The following is a 19,792-nucleotide window of genomic DNA, read 5'->3' on the forward strand; positions in this document are numbered from 1 at the left end:
CACCACCTGAAGTATTGCCTGACCCACAGGGACAGAGGGATCCAACGGTCCAGGGAGAACGGGTACTTGTCCTAAGCTAACAGCAATGCGTGTTATAAGGAACAGAGGTAGAACTGTGCAAATCGAACTGCTTCCATCGCAGCCACCATCTTTCCGAGAACTCTCATGCCGAAACGAATGGAGTGAGAAACCAGTCGCGCTGCCTGTTGTAAGGCTTGGCTCTCTCCTGGAGGGAGAATGACCAACCCGCGGGTAGTGTCCAAGATCATCCCTAAAAGAGAAATCTGCTGAGCCGGTTTTGGGAAAGACTTTTCAAAGTTTATCTTCCACCCCAGGCGAGAAAGTGTACTTACTGTTATCCATGGATTCCTCGCAGGCTGAAAGGGACGGACCCTTGATGAGCAGGTTGTCCGGATACGGTAACACCACCACTCCTTGAGAGTGGAGAATGGCCATGACAGCTGCCATGACCTTGGTAAAGACCCTGGCGAGTCCGAAGGGCAAGACAACGAACTGGCAGTGTTCCTTGTGAATTGCAAAACGCAGGAACTAGTGGAGGGACGGGCAGATCGGAATGTGAAGGTAAGCGTCCTTAATGTCGATGGATGCTAGGAACTCTCCTTTTTCCATGGAAGTGACAACTGATTGGAGAAATTCCATTCGGAATCGCCGTACCCTGACAAACTGATTTAACAGTTTGAGATCCAGAATGGGTCACATTGTCCCGTCCTTTTTTGGAAACACAAAAAGGTTTGAATAAAATCCCCTGAACCTCTCGTGATGAGGGACCGGAATGATGACTCCGTCCCTTAGCAGAGCCTGAACAGCCCGAAGGAAGGCTCTTGTCTTTCTCTTGGGGGGAAGAGGAAAAGAAAAACCGAGTTGGAGGGGGAGAAGAAAATTCTATCTTGTATCCGGAGGACACCAGCTCCCTGACCCACTTGTCATCATTGGGTAGATCTATGAGATCTGGTTCCCCTAGATCCAGAAGCCCTAGGCCTGAGTTTCCAAGAGCAGTTAGGCCTGTATGAGTCCTGGGAGCCTCTGTCTCCACGCGGGGACCTACCTGATCCGGAAGAGAAGATAGAAGAGGACCAACCGGATTGTTGCGAGAACATAGAAAACTCGTCGGCTGTTGATTGCGAAACGGCCGAACAGCCCCTATTGTTGAGGAAGGAATTTACTTTTCCCCAGGTAGTATCAGAAATGAGTTGGTCCATTTTCTCTCCAAAATGAACCGTTTGAAAGGGGAGAGAAGACAACGATCTTTTAGGTGTGGCGTCCGCCCGCCAGCTGCAGAGCCATAGGGCTCTTCTAATGGAGATCGCATTAGCGGCAGTTTGAGACACGCAATTGGCGGCATCAAAAGAAGCGTCTACTACAAAGTCAGCTGCGTGAACTGCCTGGCAACAGTGGTTGCCTCCGGAGGAAGATTGGTGCCTTGGAAGGAAGTAATCAGAACTTCTGCCCAAGCAGCCATTGCCTTAGTGACTCAAAATGCCACGAAAGATGGATAAAACTCTGCTCCTGAAGCTTCAAAAACTGAACCGGCAAGGTAGACAATATGACAATTGGAGAGGTTTCTGACTGAGGAACCCTCAGAAACAGATAGGAGCGTTTTAGAAGCAAGACGCGATACAGGAGGGTCCACCGGAGGGGACTGTAACCAATCGTACATTAGGTCTGGGTGAAAACGGTATTTAGCCCGAGTAGACTTTTGCCCTGTGAACCGCTCATGTGGCCGATCCCTATGTTTCAGGACGGCTGGTAAATAACGTGCGCACCCGCTAGGTTTTCTTAAATGAGCTAGGGTGTGCTGGAGCGGGAATATTTTGCTCATTCAACCTCAGAATCCTGTTGACTGATTCTATAAGAGAATCAAGCGACTCTTGATCAGTTGGTGGATTCTGAGGGGCTGACGTGTCAGATTCGAATTCAGAGCCGTTCTCGCTGTGAACCTCAGGAGAGGGCGAGCGAGAGACAGGAGTCGCCGCTGCTGAGGCGCTGACCGTCCCTTGGACGAGTATGGCCCCTGCTGGGGGACGGTTACTGGCCGACGCCAGAGTCCTCCTCGGGAGGTAAGGACGCTGTCAGCCTGGGTCAGAGACTCCAACGACCGTGACAGGGACGCAGCCCACTCTGAGTTACTAAACGCAGTAGGCCCGTCAGCAGCGGCGGCGAGGGACATTGGAGCGCAGGTCAGGGCGCAGTGCGGGTCGCAGTCCGTGCATAACGGATTAGTCTATGCACTGGGTAAGGCAGACTTGCAGGTGGTACACGGTAAAAAATGCAGTGTGCTTTTTAACAGCCCGTTTAGCCTCCTTAGATTGAGGCTTAGCGCTCCTGAAAGGGTCAACAGCAGAGTCTGTCTGCAGCTGCAGGGAATGTGCCGTGAAAGGGTTAAGCTTTAATCTGAGGGCAGGTGCAGCTTACCCGGTCCTGTGCTGTGTCCCCTCGGGAGGAAAAAACGGTGGCCTTGTGGTTTAACCCGATATCCGGCTGTCCAGAGCAGGCATAGCGCTCATGAAAGGGTTAACAGCAGCTGAAGACATGGTCTCCGAGAATCGAATTGCGCGTCTCGTAAGTAATGAGAGGCGCCAAGCGGGGGAGGCGACGTTAGCGCGGGCGGCGCTAATCAAATTGAGGCCTAGTAGGCCGGAAAAACCGGGGACTAAATTTTTGGCCTACCCACGGTAGGGGACGGAGACAGGGCAGCGCCATTCAAATCGCGGCCTAGCAGGCCGGGGACTAAATTTTTGGCCTTCCCGAGCGCCGAGGGGGACGCGATGGAGTGCCGATGCACCGCCGCTGACGTTAAGTCAGCGCTTCTGCCGGGGGGCAGGACCCGGCTCCATACCTCCACTCCTGTGCTCAGGCAGGTCGTCGCTGTCTGGGGTCTTCTTGTCTCATCCTCCGGGCGATGTAGCAGAGCTGGAGGAGGTCTTAAAGGGGTATGCTCAATTGATCCACCCTGTGGTAGGGGGATGGAGAGTTCTGGGGCTGATTCAGGGCATCCGAAAAAGCGCTGCTCAAGTCCTTCTCCATGCACTCCTGTGCTACGTCCTGTTGCACTTGCCCTCGTATCCGTGGAGTACCGACCGTAAGGGAACCATCGTCAGAGGAATCAGCCCCATTCGTCGCAGGAAAGTGTACGGGGAGGTATACTCCGCGTGCTTGCCTGTTGTTGGTTCGGGAGAGAGCGGACCGGAGCAAGGAACCGTCGCCCCCTTCACTCCGTTAATTAAAATATAAAAATTTACAGAAAATTAAAAAATAAAATAAAAACGGTGGGGTCTGAAAGCAGACCCAAGTGCCTCCTATAGACACTAAGCAAGAACTGGAGAAATCTCAGCCAGCGAGAGGGTGTATACTGCAGGGGAGGAGCTAACTTTTTTCTGGTTTACTTAGTGTCCTCCTAGTGGCCAGCAGCATAACACCCACTGTCTCTGTGTCCCCCAATGAGGCGTAGGAGAAATGACAATTTTCCTGATTGCTCTCCATTAGAAGAATCCCCCCTTCCCCTCTTCTCAAGACTTGCTCTGCAGAATTTCTGATATTAGGAGCATGGAATGTACAGTATATATGATGGTCCTCAATGCTGGGGTTGAATTATTTGAGTCAATTTGGGTGCCCTGGGATTATTTTTGTGCTCAACACAATGGATAATTCTTTTACACCTCTCAATATTTCCTCGTTCTTCCTGTGCATCGGTGTCTTTTGTCAGTCCTTGGTTATGTTATAGATTGAACATGGCTGGGTAATATCATCGTGTATTAAGTGGATTGCTAATGTTATGGGTTTGCCGGTAGTTGTCTCAAAAAATCTCAAAAATTACAGTTAAAAGGAAAAAAAAAAGTCAATTTTATAGAAATGTAAGAAGAGGTACTGCCAGAAATGCAGACACACTATCACTCTCAGCAGACTGTCCAAAAGAAAACAATTTATTTTTGTGGTCAGTGTATTAGATCTGATCAATGAATCCCAACAATAAGCTAGATAAAAAAAATGACAGCAGTAAAACCAGTTCCTGAGCAGCCCATTTATTAAAGGGATTGCAGGAAGCGAGAAGAACATGGCTGCCTTATCGCAGACATAGCGCCACTTAGTGAATGTGGCTGAATGGCAATAATAGACAGAACCTATGGTTGTGCTGGTTCGGAGGAAAGCATATTTTTCTTACCTTATAAATTTCTTTTAACCAATTCAGTGCTGCACAATGAGATATTTCATAACCAGTGGACAGACACTTGGTTCATCTAAGAACTAAGGACCCAATTATCGCATTTGTGCCTTTTTATACTGGTTTTCTGTATTTTTCATCTGTTTTTAATTTGTGCTTTTTTTGTTTGCCATTTTTTAAGGTTTATTTTATATTTGTCTGTTTTTTTTAATTCTGAATGTTCTACTATCGGTGGGGTTTTTGGCTGATCCATCAATTGAGTCTTTTTAATAAGTTTCAGACATTTTGCACTGTACTTTAGCTTCAGTGATTTTATGTAAATCTGAAAATTTGTCTCAAAGTTGGCATAAAAAACAGCAACTAAATACAAGAAAAAGGATTAAAAAACTGCAAATGATGAATGGAGCCCCAAATGTATGCACAACAATATTGGCTTGCACATATGACTATTTAATTGACCAAGACACAAAAAATGTAGTTATTAAAGGGGTTGTCCAGTGATCACTTGCTGACTGGTGGTTGTCTGACCAATGGGAACAGCACTGATTGTCTGATACATATATATTCCACGTAACAAAACATAGGGAAAGAAAGCACTAACCCTTGTTCCATTCATTTTCTATGGCAGCCACAGAGAATGAATGGGGCTGAGGTTGAGCACATGCAATGCGGCTGCACTCCAAAGTGTGTTAAAGTTCCTATTCTGCAGATCAGAGCGGGTACCAATGGTTGGACCACTACTGATCAGTAGGTGATAACTTGTTCTTCACTGGACTCTTTAGTTACATTACATAGAAGTCTATGCAGTTAAGTAATGTTACAGGGAAAGTATATAAAAATGTTGAAGTGCTCCTCCTAGTGGCAGCCACCGGTAGCACAAATACTCCCTCTACTGGCAGCTGCCAGTAAATGAGTTCTTCTTGCAGTGGCAGTCACAAGCACATGAAATCTTCCCCCAGAGGCTACTACCAGTATACAGCAACTTCCTCTTTGGTCACGTGCAGCCAAAGCAAAGGCGCAAATATACAGAGACTGTCACCATACTGATTACATCACCCGAACTGAAGAGGCGTTCATAGGAAGGAAGGAAATAAATAGATCTCTATATAAATTATCTACACATCTTTCTGGAGGAGTATATATATATACACACACACACACACACATATTCCAGTCTGCTGGATGGGCATTTACAGCTCCGGGCGTCATCATATGGGTCACTTGCTGCTGGTGTAAATGTCTCTATGTGATGTCCTTCTGTCTGGGAGGGCGATGAATGTTTCTCACGACGCATTTTACCATCCATTCTACTCCTTCATTCACTCCCCTCCTGCAAGAACAAAGAGAGGTAATCTCAGGATAATTATTAAAGTACAGCTTTTTCGGGATCGTAATCGCACCCGACATCACATCTTATGCAATATTCCCATCCAGAGCTGCATTTACAATCCTAGTGGCTGTCGTAACAGAGAAATGCAAAAAAAAAAAAAAATGTTGCTCTGGATGTGACTGGAGCATAAAATCGATGCACTCAAAATTGGAAGACTGGTGAGAAGCATCAGAACTCAAAATATACCATATATACGTAATCCACAACAATGACAGAAATTATAACTATTATCTACGGGACACAGTACCATGGATTACAAAAAACTGCTTTATACTGAGCAAGTGGTGTAAAATAATAAAAAATGCAACCATCACTGTACCCCTCTCCAAACCCTTACCCTGATAGGGCAGAGCAGGCCTGGGTCAGGCAATCCCTCTTCCCAATCTTATTAATGCAGTCACTGAAGGCCGTCTTGATGTCAGGAATGGAGAGACAGCCCTAAATGGAAAGGAAGTTTTATTTAACATCTGCGGTACCACCCTAATAGGAACCCTGATTGTCAGGGAATTTATTTAACTTGACACTAAACATCTAAGTTGATCACACTAGAAGTGACATTTTAGGTTAGGTTATAGCACCTACTAGTGGCAAGCACAAATAATGACATGTTAAAGGGAATCTGTCAGCAAGTTCTGGCTATAGAATCTGACAGCAGCATTAATCATAGAATCGTAGAGTTGGAAGGGACCTCCTGGGCCATCTGGTCCAACCCCCTGCTCAAAGCAGGATTCGCTAAATCATCCCAGACAGATGTCTGTCCAGCCTCTGTTTGAAGACTTCCATTGAAGGAGAACTCGCCACTTCTCGTGGCAGATTGTTCCACTCATTGATCACTCTGTCAAAAAGTTTTCTATAATATCTAATCTGTGTCTCCTCCCATTCAGTTTCATCCCATTGCTTCTATTCTTGCCTTGTGCAAATGAGAATAAAGATGATTCTTCTGCAATGTGACAGCCCTTTAGGTATTTGTAGACAGCTATTAAGTCTCCTCTCAGTCTTCTCTTTTGCAAACTAAACATTCCCAAATCCTGCAACCTTTCCTCATAAGACAGGGTTTGCAGACCGGTCACCCTTCTGGTCGCTCTTTTCTGAACTTGCTCCAGTTTGTTGATGTCTTTTTTAAAATGTGGTGCCCAAAACTGGACACAATATTCCATATGAGGTCTGACCAAAGAGGAGTAGAGGGCAATAATGACTTCACGTGATCTAGAGTGTATGCTTCTGTTAATACATTCTAGAATTGCATTTGCCTTTTTTGCTGCTGCATCACACTGTTGACTCGTATTCAGTCTGTGATTAGTTTACCCAGGTCTTTTTCACATGTGCTGTTGCTTAGCCCTATTCCTCCCATTCTGTATATGCTTTTTTCATTTTTATTGCCCAGATGTAGTACTTTGCATTTTTCCCTGTTAAAGACTATTCTGTTAGTTGCTGCCCACTGCTCCAGTTTATTTATATCTTTTTGAATCCTCTCTCTCTCTCTTCTCTAGTATTAGCTATCCCTCCTAGTTTGTGTCATCAGCAAAATTACCCTCAATTCCTTCATCTAAACCGTTGATAAAGATGTTGATCAATACAGGGCCCAGGACAGAGCCCTGTGGTACCCCACTTGAGACATTCTTCCATCTGGATGTGCAGCCATTTACGACCACTCTTTGGGTCCGATCCCTAAGCCAGTTATGAATCCACCTAACAGTTGCCTTGTCCATTCCATACTTAGTCATTTTTTCAATAAGGATTGTATGAGAGACTTTGTCAAATGCTTTGCTGAAGTCAAGATATACTATATCTACAGCATTTCCTTGATCCACCCAATCAGTGATTCCGTCATAGAAGGAAATTAAGTTAGTCTGACATGACTTATTAGTTACATGTTGTTTAATAATTTGTTCAAAGATCTTTCCTGGTATAGAAGTCAGACTCACCGGCCTATAGTTGCCTGGGTCCACCTTCTTCCCCTTTTTGAAGATAGGAACAAGAATTGCTCTTCTCCAGTCTTCTGGGACTTCTCCTGTTCTCCAAGAATTTTCAAAGATTATGGAGAGGGGTTCAAAAATTTCTTCTGCTATCTCCTTCAGTACTCTGGGGTGTAATTCATCTGGACCTGGAGACTTGAATTCATTTAGGTTAGCTAAGTGTTTCCTCACTATCTTTCTGTTTATAGATATCCTGGATTATTCTATTCCCTTAATAGGACAGTGAAGAACAGTTGATGTTACATTTCCTTTCTGAGAGAAAACAGATGCAAAATAAAAATTTAAAAGTTCGGCCTTCTCAACATCCTGTCTTACCATTTCATCATTTTCATCCTGTAAAAATCCTATAGCATCTTTGACTTTTCTTTTACTTTTGACATATCCCCAAAATCCTTTATTATTGCTTTTGACATCTCTTGCAAGCCTCAATTCATTGTCAGCTTTAGATAATCTGATTTGTGCCCTGCAGGTTCTGCAGACATCATTATATTCTTCTTTAGATATGCCTCCCTCTTTCCATTTTATAAACATTTCTTTCTTCCTTTTTAGCATGTGCTTAAGTTCTGTGTTCATCCATCCTGGTTTCCTTAAATGCTTCCTATTCTTCCTTCTATTTGGAATTGTTAACAATTGTGCTTTGAGAATTTCATTTTTCAAGATTTCCCATCCTTCCTGGACATTTTTGTCTTTAAGGATATCCAGCCATTGGATCCCTCCAATTCTCTTTTTGAATCCCTTAAAATCTGCCTTTCTGAAATCTAACCTTGTCGTCTGAGTCTTCACAGGTCTTCCTCCTCTAGTTATCCAAAATTCTAAAATAGCATGGTCGCTACCTCCTAGGGTCCCAGCCACTTTTACCTCCTCAACCATTTCCTCCCTGTTTATAAAGATTAGATCCAAGGTAGCAGTTCCCTTTGTTTTCTCCCCTACCTTTTGGAAGATAAAATTGTCAGCAAGAGAGGATAAGAATTTCCTTGACCTGTTAGTTTTGCCTGAGAGAGATTCCCAACAAATGTCTGGATAGTTGAAATCTCCCATGACAACTATGTCATATTTTTTGGAGAACTTGGCCATTTGATGCATAAAGAGTTCATCCATATCTTCAGCTTGTACAGGTGGCCTGTAGTAAATGCCTACAATAGTGTCCTTTCCATTGTTCTGTCCTTGTATTCTTACCCAAACAGTTTCCACAGAACTCCCAGTCTCTGAAGCTTCAATCTCTGTGCAGATATACGCGTTTCTAACATACAATGCGACACCTCCTCCTTGTTTATCAAGTCTGTTTCTTGCAAATAAGTTGTATCCTTCTAGTCTTGTATTCCAATCATGTGTATCGTCCCACCAAGTTTCAGTGATTCCAATGACATCATATTTCTTTTCCTGTGTTAGTAGTTCCAATTCTCCTTGTTTGTTGCCCATGCTTTGTGCATTAGTATAGAAACATTTTAGTTTGTGATTGGTTTCTCTTTCTCCAATATTTTTATTACCGTATATACTCGAGTATAAGTCGATCCGAGTATAAGTCGACCCCCCTAATTTTGCCTCAAAAACCTGGGAAAACTTATTGACTCGAGTATAAGTCTAGGGTGGGAATTGCCGAAGATACTGGTAAATTTCAAAAATAAAAATAGATAAGAATGAATAATGAATAATGGTGGCCCAAAATATTGAAATGCTGCACAACTTATGCCCCATAAATGCTGCACATGAATAATGGTGGCCCAAATATTGAAATGCTGCACAACTTATGCCCCATAAATGCTGCACATGAATAATGGTGGCCCAAATATTGAAATGCTGCACAACTTATGCCCCATAAATGCTGCATTACCGGCTCTTCAGTCCCTCTGCGCCGGCTCTTCAGTGACTCAGAGGGCGCGTACTATCCACGTCATCGCGCCCCCTGTACGTCACTGCCAGAAGACGCGCCGGGAGAGAGCGGCACAGAGCGACTTGAAACAACGCCGCCGCAGCCGCCACGGCCCTATCACCCGCCGCCGCCGGGACACTGACAGGCTGCAGGGGACCGCAGACAAGTACCGGGGAACGCGGAGACGACGGGGACCAGGTAAGTTTGAACCGTGACCCGAATATAAGTCGAGGGGGGTGTTTTTCAGCCCAAAAAGGGGGCTGAAAAACTCGACTTATATTCGAGTATATACGGTATATAGATTCTTTTGTCTTTGTTCTTCCTTTCCACTTCTAATAGCAGAGTTCTCAATAGCATTTGTCAGGTGTATGGCTTTTTCTTGTCTTTTGCTTCCCTTCCCGCATTGTTCTAGTTTAAAGCTCTTCTTACAAGTGTAGCAAGGCGACTTCCAAATACATGTTTTCCAGTCTTCGTAAGGTGCACCCCATCTCTAGCAAGTAGTCCATCGTAAACGTAATTCACTCCGTGATCCAGAAATCCAAATTGCTGACGGCACCATCGACGTAGCCAGTTGTTCACCTGCAGAATCTTATTCCACCTCCTTGTTCCATGGCCATCCACTGGGAGGATGGAAGAGAAGACCACCTGCGCTCCCAGTTCTTTCACTTTCTTACCTAAGTTTTCAAAGTCTCTGCAGATGGTTTCCAGGTCGTTTCTTGTGGTGTCATTTGTCCCCACATGTATTAGCAGGAATGGGTAGTCATCTGTAGGTCTGAAGAGTCCTGATATCCTGTCAGTCACATCTTTAATTTTTGCACCTGGAAGACAGCACATTTCTCTTGAGGTTATATCCGGTCTGCAGATAGCGGCCTCTGTTCCTCTCAACAGGGAATCCCCCATGACCACCACTCTCCGTTTCTTCTTCACAACATTTTTCTTTTTCCATCCAGGAGGACTCTGAAGGCGTACAAGGTTGCTGTTTGTGGGAAAAGTCTTATCCTGATTTATTTCTTCATCGTTTTCTTGCGTCAGAGCCTGGTATTGGTTCCTGAGAAGTATGGGTGTCACCTGCCTCCCGATCCTCCTGCTTCTCTGGGTCACATGTTTCCATTCCTCTGCATGGTGTAGGGGCTGAGATCCTGATTCCCGTGACATCACTTACTGGACTGCTTGGTGCAGTTTTGATAGAGTCCCTGATTTCTCGGCTATAGATGTAGCAGTGCTATGACGGCTGAGCTCTGTATAACCCCGCCCACAACACTGATTGTAAGCTTCCTGCATACAATGTGCATTGTCAGCAAGCTGACAATCAATGGTGGGGGTGGTGTTATAAAGATTAGCTGGACTATATTGCATGAGATGCTTAGTCCTGTAGTGATAATCTCCTGCTGATAAAACACTGATTCAATACAAACTACATCACACAGCCTAGTGACACATCCCTGGACTCAGGGTCTTTGCCTCTACATCATGCTGCTCTCAGATTAAATAGTAAAAACCTGCTGGCAGATTCCCTTTAAACGCCAGCATCAAGAGGATGCAAGAGCCATAAAGCTTTGACCTTACCATGGAATTTTGATTTAGTTATAAATGTTCATTATAGTGGCCCTTAAGACTGGAGATTCAGATTTACATTTACCAGGCAATGAGAGCTATACGTCTACAGAATAGATGTCGCCCTCCCCAGATTACCTCCACATCTTGTTTATTTGCCAAGACCAGGATGGGCACACCTTCCAGAGCTTCACTGCTGATCATCTTCTCTACAAAAAAAAAAAAATATACACAAAACTGATCCTTCTCAAAATCCATTAACGGGTTATCACAGCAGATGGAGCAGCCTTTATTTTCTATCCTAAAAAGCTCTACAGCACAGACAGGGATATACATGATACATGCTGGACTATGTAGCATCAGCAAGGCGTGACATTTTCGATGGACTTACCAAAAGCATGTTTGGACTCCGAAAGGCGCATCTCATCGGTGGAATCAATCACATATATGACTCCATGGGACTCTGCATAATACTGGAAACAAAACAAAATTAGAAAAATAGTACAACAGTGTACATTGTGATTGTTGCTCCACTTGTAACTTAGTACTTTGCAGGGTCTGTCGTTACTATTCTGGTCCAGAGGTTAATGTTGTGTGTCTCACCTTATCCCATAAAGACTGAAGCTCCTCCTGCCCCCCGAGGTCCCAGAACATCAGCCGAACTTTTCCCACATCAATGGTGCCAACTATGGATGAGAGGGTAACAACACTGCAAATCCACAACAACATGTCTACCCCCCACCATATATTTACTCTACTCACTGTTCAGGCCCACAGTCGTGGTGATCTTGTTGAGGTTCATCCCCTTGTAGTTGCGGCAGAACCGGATTTTCGTCTGTTCTAAAAACGTCTGGAAGAAAAGAGGTAGAGCTGTGACTATCCATTGGCTGCAGTCACATAATATACCAGGCACTCCTGAGAGACATATAAGTACCAGATAATTAGCACCATCTCTGGATGCACCAGTCAGGCCAGTTCTGCACTGTCGGATCTAGCATGTCCAAAACCCAGCTGTCCCTCTCCTATTATACCCCTGCTATCCCACACTGGCATCGTCACTATGATATCATCTCCAGTATAGCACAATCTCACTACATAAAACCTGCGGTTGCCCCAAAACTCACCGTCTTGCCAGCATTGTCCAGTCCCAGGATCAGGATACAGTACTCATCCTTCTGGAACATGTACTTATAAAGACCGGACAGCAGAGTATACATGATCGTGACCTGTAGGGGGCAGAACGCCGGGTTAATTACCTACTTAAAAATAAAAAGTTATGTAATCTCAATTATTACCCTAATACTGTAAAAGTGCCCACCCATCTATACAGCCATGGCATCACTCATTGGCACAGATATGGCCTCTACTACAGAAACTGACCTGAACTGCATTCCCTGAGTCATTATCTAGCTACTCTGTCCCCCATGAATTGCACTGCAGCTCTGCTCATAAGAGTGTGACTCCAGCCTAGTTGCATTGTCTTCTGATGTCTGAAATAGACTGTACTTCGAAGCTCAGGCTGCAGCATGGTCCCTCATGCTTTACACTGCAGTGTTTTGGGCTGCAAAGAACCTCACCCTAAATCCCCATATCTGGACAGAACCAAACACCCTCAGCCCACGGCAACCCCCTGACCTGTACCCACACCATCTACAGACCATCTCTTTTTGCAGACTTCCCGTATAAATACCATCAGCTGCCCCCTCCTCCAGGTGCTTTTGGCTCCAGAAGCATAAAGCAGAGATATTACCCCTCCCAGGACAGCACAGCGCAATAAGCGCCCACATCCAGCATCACACGTGCCCCTCACAAACCCCCAAAACTCACCTCCTCCCCATCCACCCCAGTCCCCACTACTCGGGCCTCAGAGTCAACTCAGCTAACAACTTCCGCCGTTGTCCCGCACGGTATCATGGGATACCAAATGCGTTTGTCAAACCGTGGCGGCCATCTTGTGTGTGGCAAACAAAACGCCAGAACCCCTTTTACCATATTAAAAAAAATTCGTCTCATTTGACCTCACCGAAAACTTTTATAGAACAATATCTCGATCTCGTTAGTAACTACATAGAAACTAGCTGCCTACGACGACGACGACGAATGGTCTACACCAAAATGGCGGCGGCGATGTGGGGGCAGAGTTCTCAGACTGATGACGTCATCGAGCCGGTGTCATGGCGTCTTTATAGGAGGCTGGTAAGGTTTACAATGGCTTAGGAAAACTGTATATATGTATTCACTGTGTAGAATACGCAGTCTCTGTGGGCAAAGTTTGTGGTAGAACTAGAAGTCCCAGCATGTGCAGACAAGTGTAGTCACCTTGAGTCAATGTACTGAAGAAGTTGCTTTGGAGGATTAACTATTGAATGTCTGGGGCCCCTAAGGGCCACAAATGAGATTGTACCATAACGTTTTTTCTAGGAGGTTACTGCAGGGTGTAATATTAATGATGCATTCCTGCGCAGTTGTCCTGGGGGGGCGCGGGGCGTTTTAGATAACGTATGGTGGGCACTGGACGCGGCTTTTCGTGCCCACTCGTCATATGGGGTCTTCTCGGCTAATGTTGATGTTTCCATTTGCAGATTGCAGCTCTGTGATTCATCTGTTACAGGACAACATGGATGAAGAGAGTCTGGTGTCTGCTGTACAGACCTACAGGGCCCAGCTGGAGCAGGTGACGCTCACCCTCCATGGAGACGTGGACCCGGCGCAGAAGGCGGATCTCCTCCAGCTACAGGGCGACCTACAGCAGCTCATAGAGCTGACCGAGTCCAGCCTGCTGTCTGTCCAGAAGTCCAACCTGCTGGCAGCCCTCGGCGAACCACCCGCACCACCCTCATCATCTCAGGATGATGAGTACGAGGCCTTCAAAGAGGCGATCGGAGAGCTAAGTAACGAAAGTGAACCTCTGGAGTCGACCGATCCTAATTCTGAGGAGGAAGAAGGCGAGGAAGATGAAGTCAGTGGAATGAAAGTAAAAGCCCCTTATTACAGCTCCTGGGGGACCCTAGAGTATCACAATGCTATGGTCGTGGGTTCAGAACACATGGAAAATGGAGGTGCTGGTGTACGTGTCCTGTATCTTTACCCCACACACAAGGCTATGAAACCGTGTCCTTACTTTCTGGATGGAAAATGCCGCTTTAATGAGAATTGCAGGTGAATGTGACGCACAGAGTATTTAAGGAGAAGAGAGATCTGTTCTCTCATAAGTTATTTAAGTCAGGTCTGACTGTGATGGAGCAGAATCCTAATGTTAGGAGGGCAATAGAGACAATTAGGAGGCCACAGACTGAGGGTAACTATATATAGTGGAAGAAGCAGGGTCCCCAAACAGCACAAAGTATTTCAGGAGAGTACTCATTTTGTGAGCGGTAGTGACCTGTCCCATCAATGCTAGTTAGAACCGTGTCATGATACATGTAAATCCCAAACTGCTAGATAGTGGAGAGCAGTCCCTTCCAGCAGCACAAAGTATGTCAGGAGATACTTGTGCTAAGCTGGAACCTGTCTGGTAAAATGTAATGTTTTAATGGTGAAAGTTGTAGTCTTTCATCGCCGGGAGCTGAATTAAAGGAAGTTACTGGAGTTGGAAAGTAAAGGGTGGAGGATCTTGTGGTGCAGAGGAAATTCACTGTCGCCCATTTCCGATTGTGCTCAGGTTTTCTCATGGACAGGTTGTGGCCGTCAGCGAGCTCCAAGTCTTCGAAGAACCAGATCTCAGCAATCTTAGGATTGATACTCCCTGCCTTGCCAAACATGAGGATGGCATCTGGTACCCAGCACGAATTACAGGTAAAAGCTGAGGCTGCCACATTGCCCCTATATGTGCCCTGTGGGTCACACGCTGACTGTTCACCACGGTCCCTTTCTACAGATATAGATGACAACTTTTACACGGTGAAATTTGACTCCCTGCTGCTGAAAGATGCGGTTCTGGAGGCTGACGCCATTATTCCGCCTCTGCGGGAGAGCGACAGCTCATCCTCCGATGAGGACGACCTGGATGGAGTGGACGATTCCGGGTATGCTAAAGGTAAATGCCAAGTTGGCGCTCGCTGGAAATTGGTTTTCCGGTACAGCGTAAACATTGCCTGAAAAATTCTGCAACTTTCTAATATACTTTAGCATTGATCCATCATGTCTCATACTTCCTGCAGCTGAGGGTTTGTTCCAGTTGTAGCCAGTCGAGAAAGTTCTCTTTTATCTAAACAACCTTGATTGATTACAGACTAATAATTTTTACCATCACTGATACATTGTAACAAACGACTGCTGGTGATGCGTGCAGCTCACAGAGGACTGTCTGGAATGGATAGTTGTAGGTTTTCAGCATCTGAAGGTGGGCATAGGGCTGTGTTCACACACAGCGTTTTTTTAGCGGTATTTTTAGCGGTTTTTCCAATAAAACCGCTAAAAATAAGCTTCCCAGTCCTTTCTATGCATTTTGCACTTTTTGTGCATACTAATGCGTTTTTTACCGCGAAAAAAACACATCACGGTAAAAAACCCAGCATGCTCATTAATATCGCGGATTTTTCTGTGTTTCTGGCTATTTTTATGCGTTTTGAAAATGCGCGGAAAAAACGCATAAAAACCGCGCATTTTCTGCACAAAAAAACCGCGTGGAAAACGCGCAGAAAAAAAGCGCAGTTTCTGGGAAGGGAGTCAGGTTTTCCAGCAGAAATTTTTTGCTACGTGTGCACTGAGCCTAATAGTTTGTATTCATGGTTAGCAAACGGATATATTAAAATGAAATGAAACGCCAATTATAATTTTTCATACAATGGTTTAGCGTTAGTGACATAAATATAGAAAACCCCTTCTGTATTTCTGCGCTGCTACACATGTTTCATGGATACCTTTCTCTGTTTTGCAGTCCTCATGGACAGTGAAGAAGTTGGGGTTACACCCTGCAGCTCTGAATTTGCTGGATGGGAGGCCCATACCCGTGGGATCGGGTCCAAGCTCATGGCTCGTATGGGCTATGAGATAGGAAAAGGTGAGTGATTATTTGGTGAATCTGATCATCTGGAATGTTATCTGCAAGGCTGATTAAGAGATCAGAAGTGTGTTGTAGTCTTCTTCATTCATGAGCAGTACCGCTCCCCTGCCTCCAGGTTGCAATGGGTGGTGCGCCTCTGAAATTTCAGTTCAGAAAAGCAGCATAGAAGATCACAGGGAAAATAAGTCTGGTCGGATTCAGCTAGCTTCAGAGCTGCGCTCTGAAGTACACAAGTTGCAAGCGGCACGTGTTCCTCCAAGGTATCCGGCCACTCTGAGACTGGCCAATAACTTTGGCAACAATCTGTAAACTTTAAAATGAAAAATCACTTTTTAACAGAGGTAAATTGCAAAGTTGCTTGTTACAAGCACTTTGGAGTTCTTAAGGCCGGTTTCACATTTGCGTTTCAGGGCGCAGCGACGGCCTGCGCACGGCCGCCGCAAAGCCCCGTCCCCTGCCGCGCCTCCGCCGGTAGCTCCGCCTATCCGCTGCATGCGTCCTGCGTCCCCTATCTTTATCACCGGGGACGCAGGCCGTGCGCAGTATGTGTTTGGCGGCGCATGCGCCCTTTTGACGGTGCGCCGACCAGCGCCAAACGCAACCTGTTGCAATTTGGTTGCGCTCGGCGCACCGTCAAAAGGACGCATGCGCCGCCAAACGCATACTGCACACGGCCTGGGTCCCCGGTGATAAAGATAGGGGATGCATGCAGCGTCATGCGCCGATAGGCGGAGCTACCGGCGGAGGCGTGGCAGGGGCGGGGCTCAGCGGCGGCCATCGCTGCGCCCTGAAACGCAAATGTGAAACCGGCCTTAACTGGTAAAAAATGCAAACAACAACTACTTTTTTTTTTTTAAATTGTAATTTTTATTGAACATTTTTCAAATTTTACAGGAAAAGAAAAAAGAATTAGGCATTTTAGATTTTTCACTATCATTTATAGGTTAACAACCAATCTTTTACTATAGTAATAGTTAAACATTTTCACGTAGATAAAGAGTAAAATTTTACAAACACACAGACTCAGACAAAGGGAAAGGGGGTAAATGATGAGGAATGTTACGACCTAGTTATAGCTATATCTCATAGAGGTCATATATTTAACATGGACCAAAAGGAATCCCAAGCAAATAATGTCTGTTTTTAAGGCCCCCACTTGGGTTATACCTAAATTACCATATACAGTAATATTTGGTTAATACAGCATCCTAAGGACTGGTGAAGATAGACCGAATCATGCGATACCTATATACATAGGATAGATAGGTATTATACTGCCTTCCTGGTGGCTCTCAATAGATGGTATTAATTTTCTACTTGCATCCCCCTGTGCTCTAGCCTTATAAGCTCATGTCAGCGTGCACACACCTGCTCTGTAGTGTCAGGACATCACTGCAGCATTAGCATGAGGGCCTTCACCATTTTCTGGTGAATAACTATTAATCTAGCATGGGGCAATTTTTTTTTTTATAAATCTGTTACATTTTAATAAAAAAATTTAATACAATTTAAAAAAAACAAACCCCTTCAACCCACTGTCCAAATGCGATTGTGAAAGAATAATTCCTCGACTGGGGAATTTATACTCGTGTCACTTAGTGGGCTGCTGCTGTAGATTTGATAATCTCCTGCTGAGAAAACAGGGATTTTATCCCTAGACAATTAGTAAACCTGCTGCCTTGTAGTACTCCATATTCATGAGCTCTGTATAACACCGCCCCACCACTGTTGGCAATTTTCTGTGTGCACTGTGCATAGGCAGAAAGCTGCCAATCAGTGGTGTGGGCGGGGTTATACAGTGGTCAGCATTCAGAGAACTGGTAGATCTGTAGCAGTGAAACCAGTGATTTTTACAAAACAGCAGTAAGCTGCCCATTAAGAGATACATCACTGGAATCTCGGTCTCCTTCCCTACATCATGCCGCTCATAGATAGGTTAGCAAAATCCTGGTGACCGATTCCCCTTAAGCCCTAATTATGAGAGTAAACAGCAGAATATGTATAGCTCTGCCCCAGTAACCAAATATTTTGTCTGCATTTTTCAGGTCTTGGAAAGAATTCGGAGGGGCGAGTGGAGCCCGTTCAGGCTGTGGTCTTGCCTAAAGGAAAATCTCTGGATCAATGCTTAGAATTTCAACAGAGGAAGCAGAAAGGAGGGCGTCCTGTTCAGAAGGCCAAGAAAAAGCGACAGCCCAAGCCACCGAGAGCTGGGCAGAGTGGCAATACTCGCCGCAATATCTTTGACTTTTTAAATGAGAAACTGGAGCACAATTCGTCTCTTAAGCAGACGTCCGAGACCGGCATTGAGAGGAAAGGCAAAGAAGTGTACAATGCCAGTAAGGACAGCAAGCGGGCTCTGAACATTGCACTTTCACAGACGACCGAGAAGATCCAGCAGAAGCAGAGGGAGATTGGGAGGATGGCTGAGGCTTTGGCACGTAACGTGGGAAGGTAAGCCAAAATTATTGGGGTACATTGGGGTATATAGTATAAGTGAGGGCACAGCCCAGCAGCCTTCCCCTTATATAACCCTTAAGATGACAAAAATGTTCATCTGCTGATGTTTTCATGCCAGTTTTGCCCATCTTCACCTAAATAGGCGCAGTTGAGGTAAAACGGCAGCGCACAACTCGACTAAGTCATGATAAGCTGTGGCGTTCCTTACACCAGAAATCTTACTCCAGTAACTGACTGGAGTAAGATGTGTGGGAAGGAGCACGGAAGTGTACCTCACTTGTCATACACTCTGAATTCTTAAAGAGGTGTGCACCCGTATTTAATCGGGAGCATCTGACTCTACATGTGCTCCCTCATCAAGACCGGCCTCAACATCCCCATTCTTGATGAGTCGGTGGCAATAATTATTAGAAAGATATAGGGATCGGGTTCATTATTGCATTTGTTCCATATTTTTTGTCTAGTTTTGCACTTTTACTTAATTCTTCTTTTAAGTTGCGTCTTTTTTTTAATGTTTACTTCATTTGTTCGTGTTTTGTTTTTTTTTACCATTATTGGCAGAGTTTGGGGTTTCCGGATATTTTCGGGTGATTAATTGAGACTTTATGAAAGGGTCACAAAATTTGCATCAAAAATGTACTCCAGACCTGCCCAGAGTGATTTTTTTTCTTTAAGGTTTTTTTTTTTTTTTTTTTTCTACGCCTGTTATTTTTGGCACCATATTGTGAACCGTGTGACGTTTTGCACTGAAACATCACAAAACAAGTCAAAGCCAAAAATTAAAGACTGGTTTGACTTTACTCACTATTCATGCATTTTGAAGAATTTGGCACAAAAAAAGTATAATGAATACCAACACAGCAAAAAAAGAAAAGTGACTTAAAAGAACGCTAATGATACATTGCAGCCATACCATTTTTCCTATGTTCTGTTTGAGTCCATACAATCCCTGCATCTATCTATAAGAAACAGCTGAAGCCGTCTGGTGAGACGCCAAGACTCTATGCACATGTATACAATGGGCCTGGCTCTTATTTCACCTTTTTCTTGCTTTTGATCCTCTCGCAGAGACAGCGTTGTGAGCGTGCAGCTGGAATCTCGTCTCTCGAACGCTCGCTCTGAGCTCGCAGACCTACAGCAGCAGGAGAGAAGTCTGCAGAGAGAGCAGAAGAAGGCGGACACGCACAAGAAGATGACGCAGTTTTGAGCCGGCGCTCCATGTACATACCCCTGTATTGATCAGCAAGACTGTATGACCCATGTATCATGATGTATATTCTCCCCATTTGTTTTTGAGACTTAAAAAAAAATAAATTATTTTTTTTTTTTTTTTACAAAATGTTCCATGAAATTTATATTA

General features: G+C 44.9%; 2 protein-coding genes across 6 annotated transcripts; one reads left to right on the forward strand and one right to left on the reverse strand.

Annotated features, from left to right (window-relative positions):
* Positions 1 to 3,920: 3,920 nt before the first annotated feature.
* On the reverse strand, positions 3,921 to 13,017 carry ARFRP1 (ARF related protein 1). Of its 2 annotated transcripts, none has more exons than XM_073580821.1 (8): positions 12,994 to 13,017; positions 12,095 to 12,196; positions 11,733 to 11,820; positions 11,574 to 11,656; positions 11,362 to 11,443; positions 11,109 to 11,179; positions 5,908 to 6,008; positions 3,921 to 5,510 (listed from the first exon to the last, which is right to left on the reverse strand). In XM_073580821.1, the coding sequence occupies exons 2-8, from the start codon at positions 12,185 to 12,187 to the stop codon at positions 5,423 to 5,425; spliced, it is 606 nt and encodes a 201-aa protein (XP_073436922.1). In that variant the 5' UTR covers positions 12,188 to 12,196; positions 12,994 to 13,017; the 3' UTR covers positions 3,921 to 5,422. The 2 variants fall into 2 exon arrangements, with proteins under 2 accessions (XP_073436922.1, XP_073436921.1); XM_073580820.1 differs by lacking the exon at positions 12,994 to 13,017 and adding an exon at positions 12,798 to 12,950.
* Positions 13,017 to 19,771, forward strand: ZGPAT (zinc finger CCCH-type and G-patch domain containing). 4 transcript variants are annotated; one of them, XM_073580813.1, is made up of 7 exons: positions 13,017 to 13,166; positions 13,582 to 14,129; positions 14,632 to 14,765; positions 14,848 to 15,006; positions 15,850 to 15,972; positions 18,021 to 18,426; positions 19,501 to 19,771. In XM_073580813.1, the coding sequence occupies exons 1-7, from the start codon at positions 13,071 to 13,073 to the stop codon at positions 19,637 to 19,639; spliced, it is 1,605 nt and encodes a 534-aa protein (XP_073436914.1). In that variant the 5' UTR covers positions 13,017 to 13,070; the 3' UTR covers positions 19,640 to 19,771. The 4 variants fall into 4 exon arrangements, with proteins under 4 accessions (XP_073436914.1, XP_073436915.1, XP_073436916.1 ...); XM_073580814.1 differs by having other exon boundaries at positions 13,047 to 13,166; positions 13,553 to 14,129; XM_073580815.1 differs by lacking the exon at positions 13,017 to 13,166 and adding an exon at positions 13,175 to 13,300.
* The last annotated feature ends 21 nt before the right edge of the window (positions 19,772 to 19,792 follow it).

This window comes from Dendrobates tinctorius, unplaced genomic scaffold (assembly GCF_039654945.1).
Source record: "Dendrobates tinctorius isolate UK_male_01 unplaced genomic scaffold, ASM3965494v1 ptg000065l, whole genome shotgun sequence".
In the NCBI taxonomy this organism is placed as follows: domain Eukaryota; kingdom Metazoa; phylum Chordata; class Amphibia; order Anura; family Dendrobatidae; genus Dendrobates; species Dendrobates tinctorius.